Source organism: Poecilia latipinna, unplaced genomic scaffold, assembly GCF_001443285.1.
Source record: "Poecilia latipinna isolate Pla-1442-1.1 unplaced genomic scaffold, P_latipinna-1.0 Scaffold38, whole genome shotgun sequence".
In the NCBI taxonomy this organism is placed as follows: Eukaryota; Metazoa; Chordata; class Actinopteri; order Cyprinodontiformes; family Poeciliidae; genus Poecilia; species Poecilia latipinna.
Window position 1 is genome coordinate 482,433 of NW_015112654.1, and position 26,286 is coordinate 508,718.

General features: G+C 39.5%; 1 protein-coding gene across 3 annotated transcripts in view; it reads left to right on the forward strand.

Annotated features, from left to right (window-relative positions):
• The window catches only part of wdpcp (WD repeat containing planar cell polarity effector), a 102,586-nt gene that overhangs the window by 30,199 nt on the left and 46,101 nt on the right, over positions 1–26,286 (forward strand). For 2 of the 3 annotated variants that reach the window (XM_015045697.1, XM_015045703.1), the window contains 6 exons: positions 2,871–2,921; positions 6,584–6,654; positions 7,541–7,600; positions 8,043–8,157; positions 14,138–14,274; positions 18,596–18,787. In XM_015045697.1, coding sequence (XP_014901183.1) covers positions 2,871–2,921; positions 6,584–6,654; positions 7,541–7,600; positions 8,043–8,157; positions 14,138–14,274; positions 18,596–18,787 — 626 coding nt within the window. Of the gene's footprint in view, positions 1–2,870; positions 2,922–6,583; positions 6,655–6,766; positions 7,396–7,540; positions 7,601–8,042; positions 8,158–14,137; positions 14,275–18,595; positions 18,788–26,286 lie in introns of those variants that run through there. The other variant, XM_015045710.1, reaches the window with a different exon arrangement.

Here is a 26,286-nt window from a genome sequence, read left to right on the forward strand (position 1 = left end):
TTAAGATGAAGATATTTTAGCACTTGTTGCTATATTGATATAAATAACCCTTGAAAGATTATTTTATTTCAGTAATTCAATGTTTTATGAAAAGTTAAAGGGGCAGTTATGAAATTATGCAATTTTATAACATAATCGTGTAGCTATGTTGACTTAAGTTGTTATAAAATGCTGTATATATCAAATATGACTTACAAGAAATTTTACTTCCTAATTTAATGCCTTGAAATCAGTCCTCTGCCTCTTTAAAGGCTCCGCCTTCAGGAAGACATCCCTTGTGTGTGGCAGAAGGGAAATACCTAAAACATGCAGGACAGGGGGGCGCTGAGGACCAGTGTTGAGAAACACTGATGTAAAGTGTTCAATAATTTCCCTCTGAAATGTAGTGAGGGAAGAAGTAGAAAGTGACATGAAAAGGGAGAAAAACTCAAGTAAAGCACTTTGTAATTGGGTGCAGTATTGTCAAAATGCAGAAAAAAAGCACAATTATCAGATACTTATTGCTCTTTCTAATTGAACCCAGCTCAATTAGAGTGAATTGGTGAGAAATTTGATGAAACTGATTCAAGACTACTTACTATTTTCAATCAAATACATTGTTTGCATTTAGAGTGAAGCTTGGAAACTGCAAATCTCCTTCGAGGATCTTTTGTCCTGTGCTGTGTGACATCCAGGAGTTCTGCACATCTGAATGGTTGCCAGCTTTAGTTTTTTGATTATTATAGCTTGCTGCTAATAACAATAACAATATCCAAACTTCAGCCTCTTCGAAAATTGGAATATGGACTACATAATTTTGAAAACCACTGACAATTTCCACAAAAAGTGTAAGCCACTAAATGTCATCACTAACCAAGCTGGTCATGTAAAAGGTGCCATATTCACACTTATTAATGGGAAACTCCAATGAAAAGGCTTCTTTCTTTCTTTTTCTTTGGTTGTCTTCTCTTTATTTCTTTAAATCCATTTAACTAAATTTATTTATTTTGTAAAAATATAACAAGAAAAAAGGTTTCAGAGATTTTAGCATCCATATTTACATTAAATAATCATAAATCAATTATTTGTTTTCTTATTTCTCCATTAAAATGATAAAATGTTAATTAGTTATTTGATGTACTGTCAAATAAACAAAAAAACTATGATTGAGCCCTTTTTTAATTCATTTCTGTTTATTTTCTACAATGCTTTCTCCATTCTTCAGGAAATATTTAGTCTTTCAAGCAGTTTCTTAAGTGTTAAGTTTTTAAGTGTTTAGTTTTTTTCTCGTCCTGTGTACAGTAAGTCCCCCTGCCTTGTCCTCTCTTTTACTATCGTCGCCGGCCTCTCTCGTTCCTCTCATCTTAGAAGCTGCCTTCTCTTTTCATTCCAATCTTCAGTGGAGAGACGGTGCTTCTTCCTCCCAAATCCTTTCATTTGGAGGATTACTAAAGTGTAGCTTGATATCAGAGCAGAGGGAGGAGGGAAGGAGGGAGGGAGAAGAGGCAGAGCAGGGTAGCCAAATCCCAATCCAGAAGCATCATAACACTCATACAGCAGTGTAATGATAGCCCAGGTTAGGAGTTGGCTTCACTTTCAGCACTTTACCAAATTACAGAAAATCTGTGTGAATTTTAACAGCAGTTGACTTTAACAAATGAAATATAAAAAATTAAAAGCGGTCAACTAAATTTAACTAAGGCATCTTTTCTATTCACTCTAGAGAACCTTTTGTTAAATGTTTTCAGGTGTTTTTGGTTTAATTTAGTGTAAATGTACTAAACATTCTTGATTTTTGTTTTGATGTTTGTTTCCTTTTAGATCATAGTGCTTAGGAAAGCTTTTCAAAGGAGACATTTCTTCAATGACTACAATGACAGTTCATGCAGATAGACCCTCCTTTTATCTCCCATGATGTCATTTTCACAAATACATAAATAAAGTTTGGATCAACACAAAATATTTCTGCCTTATTAATGAGATTTCTGAATTCATTCTAATTGTATAATAAATAGAAGCACAAACATCAACTGTTTATTCAAAAGCTAACTTGATTAACATAGAAGGCGCTTCAGAAAAAAGAATAACTCATGTCATTTTTGACCATTTTGTTTGTTTCAAGAAAAATAAATTATATTTAGTGTATTATTGACTAATAAGGAACAGGAAATGTTTTTTTTTTATTATATATTTATTTAGAAGTTTTGATAATATAATATAAAAGAAATAATCTATCTAATAAAATATAAGATAATATAATGCTATAATCAAGCATTATAGAATTTTGACACTATGCAACAGAAATAAATAAATGTGACATTTTTAGCAGTTTTATCTTATTTTAACATTTAGCTTCAAACTAAGAATAAAACAGCCAAAGGTTTGCAGGTGTAAGGTTGTACTTTGTCAGGTTTAACATTCCTTCCACTTCCGTCCACTAGAGGGAGACACAGGCTCATTGGAGCGGCTCCGGGGGGGTCCCCAGCTGCCAGTGCCCACCACCGTCGCCCACCACCCCCTCCACCCTGTTCATCCAGTCCCAGAGCAGGTGCCCATGTCTGGGCCTGTCTGGCCCTTCACCCCCTTATCTGATTAATAGTACTAATCCTGGAGGTGTTCCTGCCTGCCAGAGAGGCCGGCCACCGGGCTGGCCACTTTCATGCTCGGGGGCGGCCTGGCCACGAGGCACGGTTACGGGTTGCACTTTGCCAGAGGTGCCCCCCCCATCCCACTCCCTCCTCCCTCTTGGAACCGAGGTGGGGTGTCGGTCGAGCCGCAGCTTAGCTTTCTGTGTTTTTATTTAGCTACATCCAAAAGAAAAACCCAGATCCGTTCATTATCTTCTTCTTTAAATGTATGAATCACTTGGCCTCTCTCTTCCCCCCCTCCAGCCAATCCCCTGGAGCATCACTACTACAATGAGAAACTCCAGTTCAGTGAAGGTAAGTTCACAAAGAAGCAATTCGCAAAACAATCAATTTACTCCACATATCCACTACGTTTGTGTGCGTTCAGACTCTAAATTGTCGACCGTCTTCCAGAAATCGGTCAGTGAACTGTCCTCCTCTCCCTCTCTCTGCTTTTCACTCAGTAGTGAAATTCAAACAGCCTTATCAGAAGACAAACACTCATCCCCCTGCCCTCGCCTCACCCCCCACCACCCATCTTCCACACTCTCATTTGCATGCATTTGTTTACCTCTTCTTCTTCTTAATAGAGCACTCTCCTCCTTAATCACTTCTTTCTGTAAAGATGAAATGAGAGACTGTAAAATAAACCGATAAGCGTGTGATTGCACCACATTGAGAGTAGTGGTGCCTCCTTTCCTCTTGAATTTATATATATATATATATATATATATATATATATATAATGTGTGTGTGTGTGTGTGTGTGTGTGTGTGTGTGCGGGCAGAGGCAGATGCACAAATTCAATTAACTATTTTTCTTTTTTTTTATATGCATCTTTCTGTCTGTTTAACCTCCAGAGATGGGAGGAAGAGGGCTAGGAAATTAAATGAAAGGGCCTTGGTGTGGTACACACATTGAGAAATGTGCTGCAAACTGTGAGGTTGCATTTGAGAGATAACTCAAACACGCCACAAGTCCCCAAGAATAAATATATTCACCTCTCCACAAAGATCGCTCCGTATGTTTTAAAATTACTCTGTCCGTCATGTTGAATATTTAGTGAAGAAAAAAAAAGATATGCAGCTGTGTTTTATAGATGCTTTTGTGACTTTACTTGGATTACAAACTTGGAGTGAGATTGTCTTACACTGTCAAAACACAGAATCTTTTGGTCTAGTTTCTAGGGCAAATATATGGGTGCACTTGAAATAAGACTTAACTAACTTAAATGTAACTTTTCAGCTAGAAATAGGAGATCATTTTAATTAGATAATTACTTGATATTGATGGAAAAGTGGTTCCATTGGCAGATAATTGCACTTATAACATGGAATAATGTTTGTCATGAGTGAAATAATCTGCCAGTGGAACCTTTTCATTAACATTAAGTAATTATTGATTCAAAACAAGTGTCTTTGTCTTATTTCAAGTGTACTGAGATATTTGCAGTATAAACCAGACAAAAGTTACCTGGTAAGACTTTGTGTTTTTACATTCTAGCATGAGTCTCTCTCTGTTACATACTCAATATTGAGGTAGGAAGACCATTTGCTTTCTTTTTTAATCGCACCTGAATGTTTCGGTCACCAAACCAAATGTGATATTAGACCAAGAGTATCTGAATAAATATAAAAAGCAGGAATCTTAAGGAAAAAGCTACTGAAATGAATCTATGTGAAAACGTAACCCAGTGACTGCTTGTCCCGTTCCTCGGTTTGGAATGACTGTTTTCCCTGTAGAGGGATTTAGTTTTATATTTCATTGCAGAATCATTTTAATTCAGCCACTTTGGAGGGGTTTTTTTCCATATAAACGACCTGTTTAACTTTGAGTTAGACTTTAACTAGGCCACTCCAAAACTGATTTGTTTTTCAGCCGTATAGAGGCAGTTTTGCTGGTGGGGTTTAGACTGTTGCATAACACAAAGGAGTCTGAGCCTTAGGTCACAAACTGATACCAGTAGTGAGCAGAATATATGGTTTCCCCAATTACAGGAGGCCCTATGGGTTCTGAAGCTGAAAAACAGCCCCACACCATGACCCTACCACCACGCACACTACTGCTGCTGGTATTATGTTCTTCATCTGAAAAGCTGGTAATTTCAGACTAACTGGAAGAAAACCTGTGCTTTTCTCTCATGAGTTTCCATACATATTAGTTTTAGAGATCATAAAGTCTTTCTTTGGCAGTCATTGGACAGTCTGTGTGTTTTTCCGGTCAATGGTGCTTTGGGCCTTGCTTTTCTATGTTGCCAGACAAGTTTAGGTTTTTCTTGATTCTACAGATTTGACAACAAATAGACCTAGATGTGACAAAAAGCTAGGCTAATTGCAAATAATTTATGCTTTGGCAAGGGAGAGATTAGAAATTCATATAGAGTCATGCTGGTTTTCCTTTTAAGAAAAGAAAATAGTATTTTGTACTTATTCAAATTATTTGTATCTGATATGAAAATGTGGAAGATGTAAGATGAACACTTTTTAAGGACCACTGCATTTTAAAATGTAATTTAGCCTATTCAGTAATACTTTTAAGAAGTTTTAGAAATATGTCTGATTATATAATGCTAAATCTCAAAGTACTCCCAGTTAAAGGTTCCATAATTAAGAAAGCTCTTGTTTTAGTTTACAAGTGCCTGATGATAAAACTGAAAATTAACCTTGCCAGTTTTTATAATTTTGTGGTCAGTCGTTTGGTAAACATTATCTGTTGCTTATCATTACGTTTTATGGAAACTTTAATGAATCGTAGATTGTGCTTTTCATATTTCTTCTTACATAGTCACAGTTTTAAGAAAATAATGGATCCTATAATAAGAAGCTTTGATTCAAAACACCATGTTAATTTACACTCCCCACTACACTGATACTATCGGCACCGATGGTATGAGTGTGTAGAAAACTTTTATTGCAGTATCGATGCTGAAAGTATAGAAAAATCATTTGAGTAGTTATAATAAGTAGAAATAATTATTTTTAACATAAGTATCAGTAGCAAAATTATTGGCGTCCCTAAAATTCCTGTCTGATTAAATCTTTTTTGTGTTTTTATGTGTTACTTTTGTTAAGATGATAAGCGTTAATGGTAATTTCTAACGAGTAATCCATAGCCCTCTTTTTCTTAGCCTAAAAACCTTTATCTGTTCTACCTTCAGTAATGAACACGTAGGGTTTGCTCAACTCTAGTTTAATCGGAAACATGTCCTTCGGAAAGATAAGACTAAGGTTTAGCTTTATGGCAACAAACCCTCCAGCTGGGTCTGGCATGAGAGAAATCATGAATATGTGGAGAAGTACCTCAGTATGGTGAAGGATCTGTGATGCTGTGGGCTATTTTGTCTTTCAAAGGCCCAGAGAACCTTGCTGGAGTGCACAGCATCGTGAACTCTTTGAAATACAAGAAAATTTCTAAAGAAAACTCTGCAAGTAAAATTAAAACAAGTTGGCGGCAGAACAATTATCCCTTTCAGTACAGAAATGGTTGATATGGAGCAAAATCAGTCTGATAAGTATCCTGTATTATTATCTTAACTAATTGCTGCTGGCTAGTCTAAAGGATTTGAATGGGGGGAGTGACGTGTGCAGAGGATGTGACTCGAATAGTAATCAAGTTGTGTCTGTTCAGAAGACAAAGAAATTTGCTAAACTTCAACTTGAAACCATTTTGATGAATAAAACCAACTAAACCTTAACTATTTCTGCACTCATTGCCCCTTTTTGGTTTCATTCAGACTGTAAAAACTGAGCCAGTTTACTTGGGTCTACTTTAGTTCCTTTAACACCTCCCATCTCAGCCTTCATCTTTTCATTCCACATCACCTTTATTCCACCTTTTTATGCTTAATCTGCAACCAAGTTATTAAATTCTTTCCCCACATTCCCTGGGATTCCCAGGGGTGTTGTTTTAAAGAGTATCCCTCTCTCCTCTGCGATTAAACGATCGGTCACACGATCTCTCCACTCTCCCCTCCGTAGCTCGAGGCTATTCGTGGACCCCCAAGAACCGCCGGCCGGAGAAGCTGCGCGACTCGCTGAAGGAGTTGGAGGTAACCTCACTCCACCTCTCCAAAACCCCACCACCACCACCACTACCCCTCTCTCCAGCTTCTTCTTCTTCCTCCCCTCTGGGGATTTTTGCCGTTTTCCCTTTCCGAAACGGCTGATTGATTAACAAATAGGGGCATTCTCTGTCTGCCTTCGCTCTTCCCCCGTCGTCCTCGTTTGTTCTCGTCTCTCCCTCTCTCCTCCTCTCTCATCGCCTCTCTTTCGGCCGACCTCTGTCATCGGACGGGATATTTGAGGGGATCAGGGGGCCACGGACTCCCCCCTCCCCTTTCTTACCCTTCCTCCCTCCTTCTCTTCCACCTTCCTCATTCACCTCCTTCTCCTGTCTTCCCCTCTGTACTTGTGGCAGTACAGACCTAGCTTTGTTTGCTGGAACCTGTCTGTGGCTGTTATCCACACACACACGCACTCAACCAACCCAACCACCTCCCTCCTCTCACCCGTAACCATTGTCTGAAACCAGAAACACCCAGCACACCTCCTCTCTCTCCGACCTTCTCTCCTCCCATCCAATCACCCCAGCTGGGCCTGGAATGTTGCAGGAATGACTGACCTTACACTCACACACACACGCATACTCACGCGCACACACACACGCACGCACGCACGCACACACACACATACAAGCAAGCAGTGGTTACCTGCATCCGTTTCCCCCCCGTCCCCCCTGGACCCGCCCCTCGGTTAGCAGGAGCTGCTGGAGTGAGCACTTGTCGGGACAGGTATCTACTACCACAAACGGACTGTTTCCCTTTTGTTTTCAGTGTCTCTTTCAAACATTTTCCGGGGTTTTCGATAATTATTGCATTGTTGAAGCAAAATTCTGTGCCCTCTTTGCCTTACACTTTCTCTATTATGTCCATTCAGGAGCTGCTGCAGAGCAACACCTGCGTTCACACCAGATGGAGAAGCAAGTACTACTGCCAGGTACACACCCTTCCCAGCTCAGCACCTTCTGGGTTCAAGCAGACACACACACACACGCACGCACACGCACACACACACACACACACACACACACACACACACACACACACACACACATGCAGGCACCTGTTAATGCGCATCAGTGAAAGAGCTAAAATGGACAGTAATATCATCTAAGAGATCATTGTAAGCTCATTATGGGAAACTATTATTACAATATTTGAAAACAAAAGTCGAAAGCCTTAAAAGCAAATCTGATCTTCTCTTTTTTTATTTTAATCTCATGATAGATTTTTAAGCCACCCTGCAGAAAACATACATCTTACCTAGTTCATTACCTTTAACTAGGATATTCATTATGACAAGCCAAACATTTGAAAGCATTGCACCAAAATAAACTGGGATAAACGTTAACCTGTCAGCTGCATTATGATGTATGCAGATGATGTTGAGCAATGGAGTGCTGGTGACTGTCACCCTCAAAGGACCTCAACTCGATCAAGTGTGTGTAGACCGCACGTTAGTGGGTCGACTTCCTGCCAACACTGTGACTGATGGTGAGTTGTACTGTGATTAAGAGTTTCTCATTTATTTATCACTATTAAGCTGCTTATTTCCATCCCAAGTCCACAGTGAACCAAATAAAATCCAGAACTTGAAGATGGAATCAAATTCAGTCTTAGATCGTGTTAAATACAGTTTTACCTATTACTGCAGTACAGTCCAGCCTTACAGCTCAGTTTCCTACAAAAACTCAATATTAGGAAATATTGACCTAAAATAAGCTCCTACATCTTGCTGAAAAGTTACTTATTAGTTAGTTTTATTTCAAGTCAACTAAGATATTTGCATTACAAACTAGAGCAAATATACTTGGTAAGATTTTGTGCTTGTGCAGTGTACAATCACTTTAATAAATTCTCAAGCTTTTAGTTTTTAGCAATGTATTTCAGCTTTCAGTTTTTATGCTCCACTTATTTGGAAAAATTGTAGAAATATTCTACAATTGGGACATTAAATTTGTAGGTAATGCATAGTACTTTTTATTTTCACTAATAAAATTCAGTTATTATATGTCCTTATTTGTCGGAATGCTCATATTTATTTAAAGACTTTTTTGGCTTTTTTTTTTTTTTAGGTTGTTTTAATTCAAACGTTTGGTGTTTAAAAATCATCATCATCCGCTCGGTTTCTCTCGGCCCGTCAGTGCTGACTGTTTGCCTACACCTGCGCTCCCTCTGCATGCACTTCCACATCCACCACACACTTCCCCACACTCTGTCACGCAGTCGCTCTCTCACACAGGCGGCGCCTCGCACCATAACAGGTGCCACAGGTGAGCCAGGCGACTCTTGCTAGCTAATTGCGGGCAAATCCTTTTGTGCTGCGTGTGTCCAGGGGCCTTCCCTTAAGAGCATCCATCAGTGTTTTTCCCTCCATCGCGCGTTACTCCAGGGAGCGCCGTGCACCCCCCACCTCACCTTCCCCTTGCTCTGGGCTCCCTCGCTCTGCAGACCTGGCAGGAGAGAATAAGAGGCTGTGGACAACGGCCCAAATCTGCTAATTATTTCTTTCTTTCTGTATCAATTATTTGTTCATAACACCGCCCTCCCCACTTCCGCCTGGGGTCTCGAGACACTTGATAAAGCCCCCACAGTGCACACATAGCACACCCGTGTAATTACATACACACACATCCTTTTTCCCTTTTGCATAGGCCAACAAACACTTACTGTATGTCCACTTGCATTTACACACCTAAAAGAAAAAGACTTGCACACACTCAGGTACACACTCGCCTCCCACTGCGCTTCATTCAAAGCCTCAGAGGGCACTAATTATTAGAGTAATGGTTGTGAGAGGGTGGGTTCCGGGGATTTTGTGTACGTGTGTGTGTGTGTGTGTGTTTTGTGTGGGATGGGGTGCGGGGGGGTTGCAGTCAGATTGGGGTTCTCACATCTGCCACTTGTTAAATTAGGCTGAGACAATTAACAGCAGAGAGCCGGACCAGATCGCAACGTCCAACACATTTATCATTACTGGAACCGTTTACAATATCAACTGAGTTGCGATCCCTGCATATGTGTGTGCGTGTCCACATGTGTGCGTGAGTAGTTATGCCTAGTAGTGTAGAACTTTCATTATTGAAATTAGAATTTACAATATTTTCAACTAGTAAACATAAAAGATAATATCCATCAGGTGAGTTTTGACCTGCTTGTTGACAAAGTTCAGGATTGTATCTGAGAGAGGAGACTTATTAAGATGTAAATCTAAAATGTTTCAGTCAAGATGCACCAATCCCATATCAATATCTGTATCAGTCAAGATACAGAAAAATAATTATGTCAATTCAGTTATTCAGAATGCAGAGTAGAGTGAATTCCTATTAGTGCAGACGGAGCTCATCTGTTCGCACTTACAATATAAAATGGTTGAAGCTCTTTGGCATGGAAGTTTTTAAATAATTTAATTGGATAAAAAGAAATTTCAAAACCTACCCAAGCCTTAAAATAATATTTGTAAAGGGGAAGTATTAAGTGTTTTCCAGGCACATAGTGCCAGCACAATTAAGTAACTATGTTCCTTCAGTTTTTATAAAAATGCTACATATATCAAATATAAATCAACTTCTTTGAGCTTTACATCATGTTATGTAAAAGGACGTAAAAGGAATTTGACTTCATAATTTAATGCCATGAAAATGAGTCTTTAAGAAACTCCTGATCTTTCTGAAACTTCGTTTTCAGAAAGTCATCCCAACAGCCCTCCTCTAATAACCCCAAACCAATGTTTTTACCAGCCTTGTACTGAGAAGCAGCTCGGATAATGATGAACAGTTCCACTTGATGGTTGCTAATTGCTGCTAGTCTGAAGGAATGGGGGAACCCTGGAGGAGGGCTAATCTGTGAGGTGGAAGCTCGGAAGCTTCGAAACTGCAGCTCTGGTGGAGCTAGGTCCAATCAGGCGTTTTGCACACCTGAATGGTTGTCATGGAGATTTAAGGGTTTCTTAAACATGCATAAAAGAGTCAAGGGCATCACTGAAGGTATGTTTTTGATTAGGTAATAACAACATAACATGATGTAAAGCTCAAAGAAGTTGATTTCACATAGTACTGCCCCTTAATGTTTTGACTGGACAAAAAAACATGTAATTTTCTGTCATATTAAAATTACAAGTTAGCCGCCTGTTGATGTTGTCGATCAGCACGCTGCGCTCCTCCTTCGTTAAATCCAAACTGTCCAGGATGGTGGGATCTGACACGGCCTGTTTGAAGACGTCGTAAGCGCCGTATCCTGGCTGCTTGTATTTCTCGTCAAAGACCCAGGCGGTGCGCTGGTACAAGCTTTCTAGCTGCTCGTCCTTGGTGTGCTCCAGAACCTCCGCCACGTGCCGCAGGATGCTGTAAACAGTTTTAGATTTGGTAAATTTATCTTCGCACTTGATGGCCTCCTCTGGTGAAACTCTTCTTTTTGATAAGTCGATGTATCCTTATTCGCTTGCTGACATAATTTAGAAATTTTGCATGTATTGATTTACTTTCAACTGATTAAGCGTCACAGTTGTAGCTTTGAAATTACGCTGCAACATGGTTTGCAATGGCAGTTTATTTTCAACTTTGTAAAGCGGAAAGAGGTTGTGAGTTTTTGGATAAAGAAGAAAATCCCTTTTTCTCCAATTTGCAAGGATTCAACCAAACTACAGACCAGTTTCTTTTTTCTATTTTTTTTTTAAAGGTTAAAACAAAAAAGCCAGTCTGTTTTCTTTTTCTTTTATTGTCTCTTTGGAAGTCTCACTGTTCGCTGTTCTGGTTTAAACTTTGCAACCTGGAGGCCGGTTTAACCCTGTTGGAACAATGAGCTCCGATTGCATCACACTGAGAGGCAGATTACGAATATTCTACCGCATCAAAGTATTACAGGTTTCCATTGGCCGACGGCTGGGCCAAGTTGAGCATATGCTGCACGATTAAGCATCCTTAAGTGATTTTTCATAGCAGGTTTCATTTCCCCATGTTTAAATGTGCTTTGCTTAAGCCCATTGGCCTCTTATGTCAACATGCTGCAGAGGAGATGGCATTAAATGGATTTAGGGGGCTCTGTGTGCGTGTGTGGTTTTGTTTGTGTGTGCGTGATGAGATTGCTCTTTGCATCTGACTGGATGCATTTTGTGCATGTGTTGGTGTGAGTGAATGTGCATGCATAAAATATTGTTGCAGACCTCCAAGTGTAAATGCTTATGTAGCTTCCTGCCCATGTGACTACATACACACCACAACGAGCTCCTTCAGCGTGTGTGTGTGTGTGAGTCTGGGAGCTGTTCGTGGATGGGTCACGCAATTCTGGCCCCTAATGCCAAATCAGCCACCTGGTCCCCAGATTGGACCGCGGCCTGATTTGGAAAAGAATGGGATTATGCTTAATCCCGTTTATAGACACCCACGGAGATCAATACTAAACTGCATTTAACTTGATTCGTCTGTAATCTATCACAAAGACGCTTACTATTGCATTAAATGTTGTTTCTAAAAGCTAAGGCTCATTAATGGCCGTATGTTTTTTTGTTTTTTTTTGTAACGGTTTAGCTTTGAACCAGTTCTTTACTGTATAATCCAACTGACAGACTCTGTTGACCTGATTTAAGATGCTAGTTTTTTTTTTTATGTTTTTTTTTTCAAACCGTGTTTTCTCTACTCTCTTGAAAATTAGCATATTAATTCGAAAATTTCCACACAACAGGATGATTCGAAGCGCAATCCCGCCAATATCCTCCTGTTTATAAATACACACGGCACGGTTAATTGCCGGTTAGATGTTTAAATCTCGGGGTGCAGCCTCACCCGTTCAACTCAAAGCAGGATTTCTGAGAGACATGTGTAGCAACCCCCTTCTCACCCCTCCCCTCTTTTCCATTTAATTGGTTTCATAAACAGATTAATTTGAAGGAGAGGGTGGGGTACGCAGGGGGGGCTTAATTGGTAATCAGCATTTCCATGCAGCTCCAGAAAGAGTTGAACAGGATCAAGTGTGTTCTTCTACTGTTTAAAAGTGCGTGTTTTACAAAGAACACGGGAAAAAGTTGGGAGAGGAAAGAGGAAAAAACGTGTATAAAGGAAGCAGAAAAAGTAAATGTTGGACACCGCACACTAACTGAACAGTGTAAAGGTATACAGAAGAATATTTATCAAAAAAGCAAACAAACACACGGATCAAATCTGACCTAGAAGAAAGCCATAAGAGGTCATGTGCTGCAGAAGCTCTACCTAGATGAAACAAAAGAAATAACTTTTTTGGCCTATATTCTCAATACTTTGAGCCAAAACTAACACCACACTTAACCTCAAGTACTCAGTGGTGGTGGCCACATCATGCTGTGGGTATTCTTCTATTCAGCAAGGACAGGCAAGTTAGTCAGAGTCGATAAATACAACTAAATTCAAGGCAGTCCTTGAAGAGCACCTGTTGGGAGCTGAAAAAGACTTTAGACTTGGGCAGAGACTCACTTTAAAAATGGAAAGTGTCTGTCTCTTAGATATTCAGTGACAACTACGATGTAGTGATTTAGATCAAAGTATATTTAGGTATTAGAATGCCCCAGGTCTAGTTCAAGTTTATTTGTATGGCACATTTCAGCAACAAGGCAGGTCGAAGTGCTTTATGCCGTAAAAAAATAACACAGTAACCAGTTATGAAACAAGCAATAAACATTACATTTTGTCAAATGCCATCATCAAAACCACTAAGCAAATATACATCAAGTATGTTGATCAATGTTCCAGTTGTTATTAATCAAAGACAGTTATAAATATGGGGGATTTTAGCCTTCATTTAAAGGAACTCCGTGTTTTGGAGGTTTTGCAGTTTTCTGAAAGTTTGTTCCAGATTTGTGGTGCATAGAAGCTGAATGCTGCGTCTCCATGTTTTTTTCTGGATGCAGAGCAGAACCAGAACCAAAAGACTTGAGAAGTCTGGAAGGTTGATACAACATCAAGTCTTTAATATATGTTGATGCTAAACTGTTCTGTGATTTATAAACTGTCAGAAGTCGATGTCCAGACCTAAATCCAATTGGTAAACGTTGACGTAACTTGAAGATTTTACCCGTTCTGATTGAGGTCAACCTGCTTAGCAGTGAAGAATTTGCAAATATTTCCATCTTTAGAAGGAAACATATTAAAACCGTAATCCAAAAGACTTACAGTGGTAACTTTAGTGAAAAGTCTTTCTACAAATTATTTTTGAAACAGGGTGTCAGCTTGCCATAGGAGCCACTACATTGTAATATTATTGCAATAATACCTAAACAAAGCAAAAAGGACGAGTTATAAATAGAACTCGTCCTTTTTGATATGGATGGATTATTTATGTTATTATCTTTTTTTAACCAATAAATATGGAAGTATTTATTAATTCTCAGTAACTGACTGTGCCAGGTGATCTTATGGTTTCTTTAAGTGTCCTCTCTGCTGTGTAAAGTTGCTGTTGTCCTTTCAGTTTAGGGTTGTGATATTGAGTGTGGTGATGTCATTTCCAGCGGTGCTGAGCGATCGGCTGGTTCTGCTGTCCTTCCTGGAGCAGAGCCAGGTCGCCGGCATCTACCTGAACAAGAAGAGCCAGGATTCCCTGGAGACTGGCAGGCGAACAGACAAACTCTCATCTTCTGAAATCAAGGTACAGAAGGCCGCATTGATGTGTGGGTGCGTGTGTGTTTTCAGGTTGAATTTAGCGAGCATAAAAGAGGAGGAGAAATCCAATGAGGCAAAAAGGAAAGGTGTCATGTTTTTGTTCTCTATCCTTGGCCAGTTTTTTTTTTCTTCATTTCACCTGATTTCCAACACCCTAAAGTTTTCTTTTGGATCACTATCACATGAAATTAGGTCATGTTTATCACAAAATTAAACGCCTAAAAAATTCTCCAAACACAAATCTACAAATTGTTCTAAAAAGTTATAAGCATCTAGTCTGATAAGTGGCAGTAGTTTAAATTTGGGTGCTGAATACATGTTGTCTCATTTATATAAAGTAGCATCTTTATAAAGTAGTAGTAGTAGTACTGGTAGTAGCATGTATATAAAATAGCATCTAATCCATCTAACTACTTTAGAGTTGGAGTTAGATACTCTTAGAATGAGTTGACTCAAACTTTTTCCCAATTTTGTCTACAAAATTTCTGAGATTAATCTCAAACTTTCTGAATTTCAAGTCAACAATTTTGGGAGACTGAAACTCAGAAATGTCCAATTTTCTTTCTAGAAAATTTCTGAGATTAATTTAATTTTTTTTTTTGTTTTGGCAGAAATGTACTTCCTCCCTTTTTTTCTATGTACAGTTGTCCTAAAACGCTGTCTTATTAATCACACTTTCAACTTCTAAAGAAAGAGTTAAATTGTTTACTTACCCATTTAAAACCAAACAGCTAAGAAACGGCTTATTGGATGTAAACTTAGTATGCAGTCCACTCTTGCAAAAATGTCATTTTTAGACAAAACAACCAGTTTGAGACTAGATGCAGTTTAATATTGAGCTTGATGAATATTTATATTTCTTCAACTCTCTCATGTATGTATTTCACTCTTGTCTGGATTGACTTTAATAGATGCTGGTAATAGATCTGATCAAGAGCAGCCCTCTTCTTCTCTAAAAACAGTCTCCTCCCTCTGTAGCTCCTAACAGCTAAACCAGGCATTATCACATTACTGCCAGGCCCTTTTCGTCAAGATGTGTGTGTGGGAGACGCGCGCGCTGCCACAACTGCGTGTGTGCGTCAATGCAATCGTTCCCGCCGAGCGTCTGTTTCCAGAAGCAGAGTCCTGATAAGGTGCCACCTTCATCACCAGCACCACTCCATTCTGCACACCCCTGCGCACCAGTGTCAATGCACACGCACACACATGCATGTAACCTGCAACATGCACACATGTGAGCGCGGAAACACTCTTCATCCCACCCTTCACCGACAAACACACACACACACACACCCACGCACAAACACATTGCCCTGGTCCAGTGGGCTAAGCTGGAAAGGGGAGAGTAGGGGGGGCTAAACTAATCCGGCCCACAGAAAGTGGTTTTTGATTATTGCTGACCAGCAAACGCCAGCAGAAAAAAAAAATAAAATTGAAGAGCAAGGAGATGGATGGGGATGGAGGGGGGCATGCGGGTGGTACAGATAGAGTGTGTTATTAACCCAGTGATTTTTAGATATTTTTTCCCCCTTCTTTTTCATTTCTAATCTGTCAGTGATCTCCTGTTCAGCTGTTCGGGGAAAAACTCTTTGTTCCCTTTATCATCACATGTACTTCTATCATTCACAAGCATATTTTGTGTCCAAAGAAAATTCTGCCCCCCTCAGGGAGCAAGAAGGGCAGACATGGACCGCTGCATCTCAAATCTTCTCTACTCATACAAGGCAGCGCACCGATTCCTGCAAGTTCTTAGGCTTTTAACCCCTTTTCTGTGCTGATACATTAATTTGTAAAGAGATATTCCCATATTCCTCCTCCTCCTCCTGACAACATGCCTCTTTGGTGCCAGTTTAATGTGAACAGTAACATTTGTTTTGGCTAATATCCATTTATTATATATTCAAAAAATTAAATTGATCCAAGATCCCTTTTCTCCATGTTTGCTTTCTGTATTTTCTGTTAATTTTTCCAGCCATGTTCAAACTCCAGTCTTTCTTATCTTTTTTTTTTCAAACACATTTTCCTCGTTCCTCATTATCACTCTTCATTACTTCAAGAAAAACATAGTACCACTGTGTGCTGCAAAAACACAACATTTTACCATTGTTTAGTTTCTAGTGCAAATATCTTAGTACACTTGAAATAAGGCAAAGCTAACGCATAACTAACTTTTCAGCAAGATATGGGAGCTTGTTTTAAGTTAAGAATTTATTGACATTGATTTAAAAACATTGTAGTTTCACTAGCTGATTATTTAACTTGGGAAACACGTCTTCTAGCCTGTGGAGCTAGAACTTTTTCCTCAATTTTAAGAAGTTATTCGCTTAAAAGAAAGTCATGTATCATACTGAAAAGTTTCTTTTATGTTAGTTTCGTCTTAGTTCAAGTGTACTGACATTTGAGCTAGAAAGTAGAAAAAAATACTTAGTAAGATGTTGTGTTTTTTCAGTGTGCAGAGTACCACCAGGTTGCTCTGACAATGCCACTCTTCGGTGTGGACGACCTTGCGGAGAGAAGACTCTAATTAGTAGTTTTCAGCATCAGTGAGATGTTTTCGATTCAGTTCTGAGAGACAAAATAAAGAAGTCATAAATAACACAGTTATAAAATAGAGAAGAAACACTTTTCCAAATCAAATTATTTTCTGTATGAAACTTTTTAAACTAGCATTTTATAGTAGGTAATATGTGTATCACGTGTGTTAGAACAAAGTAACTAAACTTACTGTATCTTGTTGATCTGCAAATGGCTCAAAAGACAGTAAATAACATCAGAACAAAGCTTGTGCATAAACAAGAGGTCTCACTGCAACATGAACTGCAGGTCTGTGTCTTGTGTATTTTTGGATAAAACGTGTCTGTTCTTCATTCAGTGAAGTTCCTTGCTGTTGGTAGAGTATCCAGACATTTTACTCGAATAGCAACAGTTCATAACAGTATTATTCAAGTAAAAGTAAAAACCTCAAAAATACTCCTAAACATTTTTTTTGCGTTGATGTACGTAGTTACTATTCATCTGCTGCACATTATTGTTACAATAACGCTGTACATAATATCAATACTGCAAAGAATCCCTTCCACAACTGTAAATATGAACCTATTAGGTAAAGTGGCAGGTATTCAAACTTTCAGTTCCAGTAAACCACTCAGTTGTGCTTATAGTTTAAAATAATGGGAAACATTTTAGCTTAACAATATTCTGGTAAAATCCTCATGACGTGAATTATTTCATTGTAGAAAAGCTGATGTTGATGGATGTAACTTTTTAAAATAAAGCCATGTTGTTGAGATGGTAAATTTTTGGGTAATGCTACTCTCTACCTTGATGACAAACAGAAATCAACAAGGTCTAATTCAGTATTTCACTTATCATGGGTCATGTTTTCTTGGTAAAAAGTCACCTATAGTATCTTATGTTATCACAATTTGTCTTTTGCGGAAAAAGACAAATTGCTACACGTGGCAAGTTGCCTCTGCTCCTGAAATAAAATTATAAAAAAAACTTTTTATGATCTTCTTTTTCTTACATTCTAACTCCCAATCAGAATTGGCTAAAATTGATTTTGACAAGTGAAAGTGTTACAAACACCAGTCGTCTTCAGTTGTTCTCTTTTTTCCTACCTGTTTGCCACTTCCTAACTACTCTTCTGCAGCATGTTAGAGGTCGGGTTCATATGTGTGTGTTTGTGCATGTAAGCCATTCGTTCTGCTTCATTCTGAATGTGATGATGAGGTCAAAGTGTAATTTCACCAGCTTTAAAATCACCTGATGGTGTGTGTGTGTGTGTGTGTGTGTGTGTGTGTGTGTACGTCTTCGAAAGCATTTTTTTAAACACCTTTCTGCTTCTGCTTGCAGCTACACATACATTTATGCACACACATGCACAAACTTACATATGTGTGTTTTTTGTGAGTGTGTGCGCTCCTTCAGCCCCTCTGGCCCCCCCACCCTTAAGCGCCACGAGAGCTCATTACTGTGCGTCTCTTTGTTGTGGCCCGTAGAGCGTGGCGGACCTTCCTAAAAAATATGCACATCGCTAAAACAACAAGCCCACGCAGACATTAATAATGGAAGATAAAACACAACCTCAAACATCAACAAAAACAGAACGGGGGAAGGACAAGAGAGGCATCGGGGTCTGCAGCGGTGGAGGTGTCCGCGCCCCGAGGTGTCCAAACAGCAGACCAGGAACACAAATCCAAATGGATTAATAACTAACGACTTCCCCTGAAGATTTGTTTTGATTCTGCGGGCTTCTTGACCCCTTCTCAGTGCACGTGTGTATGTCTCTGTGCTGCTGCTTCTAGGTGATGTGTGTGGAGGTGGGCGGGCCGGGTGGAGGACTTCGCAGGCGTGTAGCTCTCAGTCATCTCCAGGACGTGGCGCTCTGCTGGTGGACGCTGGACGAGCTCAGCGAGGGGATGTGGCCGTGGACTCCCACAGACATGCACAAAAACAATCTGGTCCTGATAAGCTGCTCACCTACTGAAGGACTCAAGGTGCACACACACACACACACACACACTGTATGTATTTATCATTTCAAGCATAGAACCAGACACGGCTTGTAAGTAGGACTGAAACAATTAATCGGATTAATCATGATGAGTCAATTACTGAAATAATTGTCAACTATTTAAGCAATCGATTAATTGTTAACTGCAGTACGCTGACTTAGAAAAAGACCATTTGCTGAAGGAACAACATGGTCAGGACTGTAATTAAGACAAAAGTGTCCGTAAAATATAAACAATTTGCATTTAGGATAAACAAAAAAAAAAACAACTATATACTGTATGTTCTCCCAAAATTTCTCAAAGTAGTAGAAATTGCTTAAGATTATGAAAAAAAAACAACTTGTATGCATATGTTTTTTATGTATCAAAAGAAAGAAAAACATAAACAACAATTGCAAAAAAATAAAAAGGCCCAAAGAGCCACTGCAGGTTGCAGACACCTGGAGTAAGATTAATAAGACATTCAAAGACATTCCACATTGTGGAATCAAACTCTGATGTGGACCAAAAAAGCAAACTCTGGTCCACTTACAAACCTAGGTCAGATGCATATGTGAACGGACTGGAGACAGCTCCAAAAGCAGGAAGCAGACTGTAGCGTAGGGCATTCTGGGTAAATACAACCAAAGCAAACACGAGAGTCTAGCACTAGTGGGAGAAATGCTTTGTGGTCTTTTATCAACGAAAAAGAGAAATTATACAACTTCTGAAATCTGACATCACTCCATTTTTGTTTAAATTTGATGAAGAAGGAAGTGGTGTTCAGTGTCTTCTTCAGAGGTTTCCATGTTGTTTCCTTCAGTGGTTCTTAGTGCAATGCCCCACAAATCGGGGGGGGGGGACAGGTGTTTCAAAGGATTTGGTTGATGTGCCGCAGAAGAATGTGAAAGCGAATCGCACCAGTTGAAAATATAACAAATATTGCAACATTGGTCCCGAATTGAACCGAGTCTACCGGACTGTAAGGTGTGAAAACACCTTAAAAGTCATAAACACTGGAGTAAAAAGTTTAACAATTACAATGTCAAGGTATGCAATTGTTGCAGCATTCACCTGTTTGCTTGACATTTTGTCTGCAGTTACTGATGACTTCATGAAGACTAGGTTGATCATTTTCTTAAGTTAAGCTTTTTGTGGCCTCGCCGTTCGTTATCGGCTCTCAGTACGTTGAACATAACTTATTTTGAACTCAAGTGTTTCTTTCAAATGTTAGAAACACCAGACACAGTCAAAGCTATGAGACAACAAGCCTTAAAAAAGCTTGAGACTGCAAAGTGGATGACAAAAGTTCTTAAATCAGAAGGTTTTCAATGCTTTTATTGGATTAATAACTACAGTCACATACATTTCCTCCAGACTCTGCACTGCAAAGAAAATAAAAGCTGCAGATTTGAGCCGAGACTCGTGTCGTCACGGATTGGGGATTGGAAACGGTGTGTTAGTCACCTTAAGGGTGGTACCTCTGTTGCACCTCTGTGCATCACCATGTGAAATAAAAAAAAGAACGCCTACACGTCCCCCGGTTTCCTCACACACGCACTTGGCTGGCCTGTGGCAAAACCGTACCCATGATGAAGGATCAGTTCGGGATTGGCCTTGTGCCGAAATCACATGAAAGATCCTGTGCTACCAAACTGAGCTTAACTCCGCTGCTCCCCGGTTAAACAGATGCAAAATATTCACCAGAGCAGCAAGAGAAAAAGAGGGGAGGCGGGGGGGGGATCTGCATTAGCAACTGGATGCAGGACAAATAAATTCATGCAGGAGAGACCGAGGGAAGGTGTAGGAGGGAAAGGGGGCGCATGAATATGAAATAATCAGAGCAGATGTTGTTTGCTGCTGCTTGTTGTTTTTTTTTTGGGGGGGGAAGGCGCTCTACATTTATCACACTCCTTCACCAAGTTTTAAGTCCTCTCCGTCTTCCTCCGATATCCTTCCCCCCACCGTCCTCCTCCTTTCCTTTCCCTTCCCTTCCATCCTCGTCGCCTCTAGAACATTAAAGTCTGCGGCATCGCGTTCTAATGAAAGCGTTTGTTGTCATTTTTCAGATGCGCGGTGTGAAATTAAGCGAGCAGTTTATGTAAGAGCCGTGGCAGGAATCAAACGGCGGGAGACGCCAGCTACTTCAATCACTTCAAGCTCATATATATGTTCCTTTTGTTCAGTTCACTATCTGCAAGCGCTAAGCCAATTTTCTAGCCGGTCTCTCGGCATTTAAAAAAAAAGTCTGATTTTTTTTTTTTTGTTCTCTTTCGTATGTGGTCTTAATTCGTAAACTAAACCCCCCTCCACCTCCACTCCACCACACAAACTCCCCATGCTGATAAGTGGAGCCAAAAGCACACAGTAAGGAGAGGTGAAGAGGAAAACATACAGTTTAATGCATGCGGTTAGCATTTTTAATCATTCTCTTTTCACCCTTCTCTCCATCATTTTTGCCAAACAAATAAGCTTGCACAAAACATTTTCAGGAACTTCATGATTTAAGGGCTTTCTAAACAAAACAAACACATATTTTATATCTTCAGTTTGTTTTTTATGTTTGTGAGAGCACTTTTCTTCCCTTTTTGTGATGTTGTTTTATCTGTGTTTGCGTCATATTTTCTGCACGTAATTACTCCTGCCATAAAATGAACAAAAATGAACAGAAAGAACAACTTCTTAGTTATTTTAATTTGGTTTATTTCAGAATTCAATGAAGAGACAGACAGCAAAATCAGTTGATGTCGCTGTTCTGTCCGTTGTTGGCGTATTTTTGAAAAACTGTAATGAAAACACTATTTACTTGTATACAGCAGCAATGCACTTATTTGTAGAAACTGACCTACTTGAACAATGTGCAGCTGGATTCACCAGGGCTCTCACAGCAAGACAGCTCATAGAAAGTTGTGTCATTCCAACATGTTTGACAGCTTGTAAAGTGTTTTATCCTGCTGTGCTGTGAACATGTTGGGTTTTGATATTTAAAATTAACAAAATTATGGAGGTGAAAGTTTAGCCTAACTTTAATTTACGAGTAAAAGTAGTTCCTCCAGTGCTCCAGTACGTTCTTCAGTAGTGAATGCTGAGTAGGAAAAAAAATTCAAATGTTTATATATGAAAATCTGATTTTTAAAGAGGGAGCATATGCATAATTGTAGATCTGAAATGTCCCCATAAATATTTCAGGATGATTGCTTTCTATTTTCTTGGATTATAATGTTTAATCTGTTCACAGTAACAGTAGCATTATGGTTCATTTTATCTTCAAGGATGTTTTCTGTATTTAGCCAGCTTTAATGAATGGATTCATGAGTTTGCTTTTCAGTAAAAGTTGTTCATATTTGTGGTCCTGTTTGTATAAAATGAAAAATGGAAGAAAATACATTAATAACAGACAAATAATTCATGTTATATGAACTATTCTCCATTTGAATTTTGACGATCCAATTGTTCCACAAAATTGCAGCAAATGACCCTCATGCCGCACTCTGGACACTACTGGTCCAGATAATGTAGATCATTGCCATAACTATGAGATTTCCAAGTCCAGCACTTACCATGGCATAGCACTGAGGTTTAAAAGGATAAATAAGGACAACATTTTCTGTTCAGCCATTCTGAACAAAAAAGTTCAGAAAAATTGACAAACTTGAACATGTCAACAAAAATACAGCTTCATTTTGAATATCTCGTTTTTATTCTGACTGCATTTTGTTGAAAATAGTAAACTCTCAATACTCTTGCTGCAAGGGCATCCACACTAAAGAGTGTTGTTGTTATTATGACCTGATAGTTTGGTATGGTGTGTTCATGGACCACAGAAAATGTCAGGGGTTTTTTAAGCCCTGAATTGTTTAATTTTTCAGTACACCTCTTAACATGCAGAGGAGATAAAATCTGAATTAAAAACAACTTTTCTGTTGTTTTGAAGACGCTGCTCCATTTCTCTTCACTCTATTGGCTTAGAAACTGTCATGTCATGAAAACAGAAAATTTCCTTTGTTCTAATGTAGATATCATACCTGTCAAGTTAAAATGCTTTGCAACGTGCTGGGCTTAAGAAGATTTATTTTCTGTGAGAACATATTTCAGAATAAATTTATTAATTTGGACCAAATTAATTGCATATCTGCTAAAAAATTGTATTAACTCGTAAATATGGCAGTGATTTTAGAGTTCAGCTCACGTTTTAGTATTAAACTATGTGGAAAACCCAAATTTTTACTTGTTTTCAATCCTGTTGATAATATATTTTGAAACTAAAATAATTAACTTTAAAATAAGAAAAAACAGGATGTAGAAATTGAAGTTCAGCAAGTCCTTTGGTAAATAAATTTTGTCAGGTATGAAATCGAAGATGCAGAATAATGAGTCAAAATATGCTACAGTTTTGGATCTCCTAATGTTCATAGGTAGCAGCTGCTAGAGAGAAGGCGTGAGGAATATCGTTTTTTTTCTGTACTCCTGCTGTTCCAATGCATTTTGTCACATCAGTACCCCATCTCCGACCCTCTTTCACATGCCCAAAACTTCCCCGTCCCACCCTGCGCCCCCCACCTCTCTCCACTCTCAGCAAACCCTCATCCCTCCGGTCTTCTCCAAGTCCCTCCGTCTCTCTCCGCTCGTCTCTCCCCGTCTTTCTCTGCTCCGTGAGCTGGAAAATTGGCTTCAAAAGGCCACTGCTGTGAACAAGGGCCAGCCACACAGTTGGGCCCGTCCGCTTTATCTTTCACGCCACGGAGGGGGAGGAAGGGTGCCGGCGAGAAGGAGGGAGGAAGAATAGAGAAGAATAGTTTTGACCAGTCACTGAAACCAATAACCAGGAGAAAGCTACTTACTAGAGGTCTCTCTCTGCCTCTCTGTCTCCTTCTCCTCTCGTCTCCGCTCTCTTTGCATCTCTTCTCGACGTGCCTCACTCCGTTTCTTCCTTTCTCTTTTGCGCTTTGCCTCACAATTCTTTTTTATTTCCTCTTTCTTATCGCCTTTTGTGTACATTTCCCTCTGTCTTCAATATTTTTTGTCCTTTTCTGACCTTAATCCTCCTTTTTCTACATTATACGCTCAGAATTATTTGATATGTTTCACATTCTCATTTTCATCTAGAAGCTCAGGAGAGTTCACTGGCTGACAGAGCTTTAGCTGTATGTATGCTTGTAATCTACTATGTAAATTGTAAGGAGAATATATGAAGAAGGTTTAATGCTTCCAGAGCTGATTTATTTATTTTTTATTACCATAGTGCTAAAGAGTGCTTTGCTAAAGTTGTCTAACCCTTTGCAGTATTTTTATTTCGCGAAATACCACAAACATCTCATTTTATTCAGATTTGGTTTGGTAGCCAAAGACATAGTAGCAGAGAATTGTAGAAAGAAGACTATTTTTACAAGAAAAAATGTTTGAAAAGTATAGCTTTTGAAACATTTACTCTGCTACTCAGAAATAAAAGCCAGTGCGTAAAGTCACAAAATGTGGAAAAAGTTATAGAGTTGTGAATAATTTTGCAAAGTCCTGTATATCACTTGATATCATACAGACACGACTGGTTGTAGACTAAAACACTTACAGTAAGTAAGCTCCTGCAACTCCTTAAAGCTTAAGAAGCTGTGAAATATTTTCTTGTTTCATTGAGAAAGAGAAAAACAAAGGCTGGGATAATTTAAAAACTACAAGTAACAGTAGTTCTGCAGTAGTAGTGTAGTTACGTGCAGTACTACTACAGTAGTTACTAAAAGTAATTACTTGTGGTAGTTAGGTGTGCTAAGAGTGACCTGGTCCCCTCTGAAGGTCATCGGGACCGCTCCTGTCTAAAATCGGGGATATTTAACATGTTTGATTGTCTTGACTGAGAAACAACGAGAATGCAGCCTGTTGAATGTGACAGGTAGCCAATCAGAAAGGGAGGTGAAACATGGAGGGGAATCCCAAATACACAAGGCAAAACAACTGTCTTTTTTATCGTATATGGTCTCTCAGGTTTTAAAAATCGGTCAACAATTTTAAAATCTTGCTGTGAGAACCAAGCATTTGTGGGACCGAAATTGGTCCTGATGACTGTGACAGCTTTCTGAGTCAATGGGTCCTTTCCTGTAGTGTGCTTGCATGCTTGTTTATTCAATGCATATGTCGCTTTGTCCCCACAGCAATGTAGCTCTCCCAGGGATAGACCACCTTTGACCGGAATCGAGCCCCTCTTACCTGATGCCTCAAATAAACACACACATTGACACACAGCATTCACCCCCTGCGGAGCAGCAGGAGCTTGCTCTATGGGGATTATAGAGAAGGGAGGAAAAAAAGCTTTCGGGAGGACAGTCATCTGCTTCTTTCCTGCTGTAGACCATGGGCAGGCAGGGGGAAAAAAAGCTTTCCTCCCTCTAAGTCTCTTTTTGGCAATGCCTGCCAAAAAACTGGGCCGAGCAGCTTTGCAAAAGGAAAGGAAGGCAGGCAGGCAGCCGATCCCTCTTTCTGTCTACACGGCAAAAAGAAATGGGCTCATTTAGCCAAAGCTGCCACGGTCAATGCAAGGCTGTGATAGAGGCTTTGGTAAGGTGAAATCCCTTATAAAAGGCTCTGTTAGTGACTGTTGGACTGCTGTTTATCGCGGGCTGTTGTCTCCTCCTGCGGTTTCTGGTTCAAGGTGGGTGTTTCATCAAAAACCGTGACATGGACTGTGTTCTGAGCTGTCAGTTTCCTTAGCAGGGTCTTTGTGCCTGCAACCTGGTTGTGGTCCAGAGACAAATAATCGTCATTCTGGATTTTCATCTTTGGCCAAGGACTCTGAGGTTTCCTTGTATATCACACGAAGCAGGTTTTATTTCGCTGTCATTTTCTAATGCTGAGCTCCTGGCTCCTCGCACAGGTAAACAGTGGTGGTTGTTTATCACTTTGTGCCAAGCCGTGCCTTGCCCAGGGAGAAGATGTTGTTGACCTTGAGTTAAAATAGAGCTCTTATCATTAGCTGTCTTGATTGACAGCAGGGTGTTTATGAGCAGTGTCGAAGACCTTGGTTTGGCTTCATCTCTTGGGGTTTAGAGCTGCTTCCAAGAGGTGACTCGGTTCTGTCTCTGTCATGCTCTCTCTTTCTTTTGGTTTTCTTCCTTTTTTGTTCAAAAACTGTGAATTTAGTAATGAAATTATTCCATATAAAAGATACTACAGCATAGTAAGAAGTAGAGAAATGTCTGTATTGATTGCCTTGTCATGCTGACATGCACTTCAAAAATTTATTTTGGGGAATAATTAGTTGCAAACAGAAAAGAACTATGGCTCACATTTACTGTTGACACCAGATATTTATCTATACCGCATGAAAGGCACAATCTTTTCTTCACACAGTTTGACGTTATATTAGGCCAAACTTTTCCTGTCTTAGAGTGTTTTCATACCTGATAGTCCAGTAGACTCTGTTTGATTAGGGACCAAAGTTCCAACATTTGTTTTATTTTCAGCTGGTGCAGGTTGCTTTCACAGATTAAGTTAGTGTCAAACTAATCAAATCC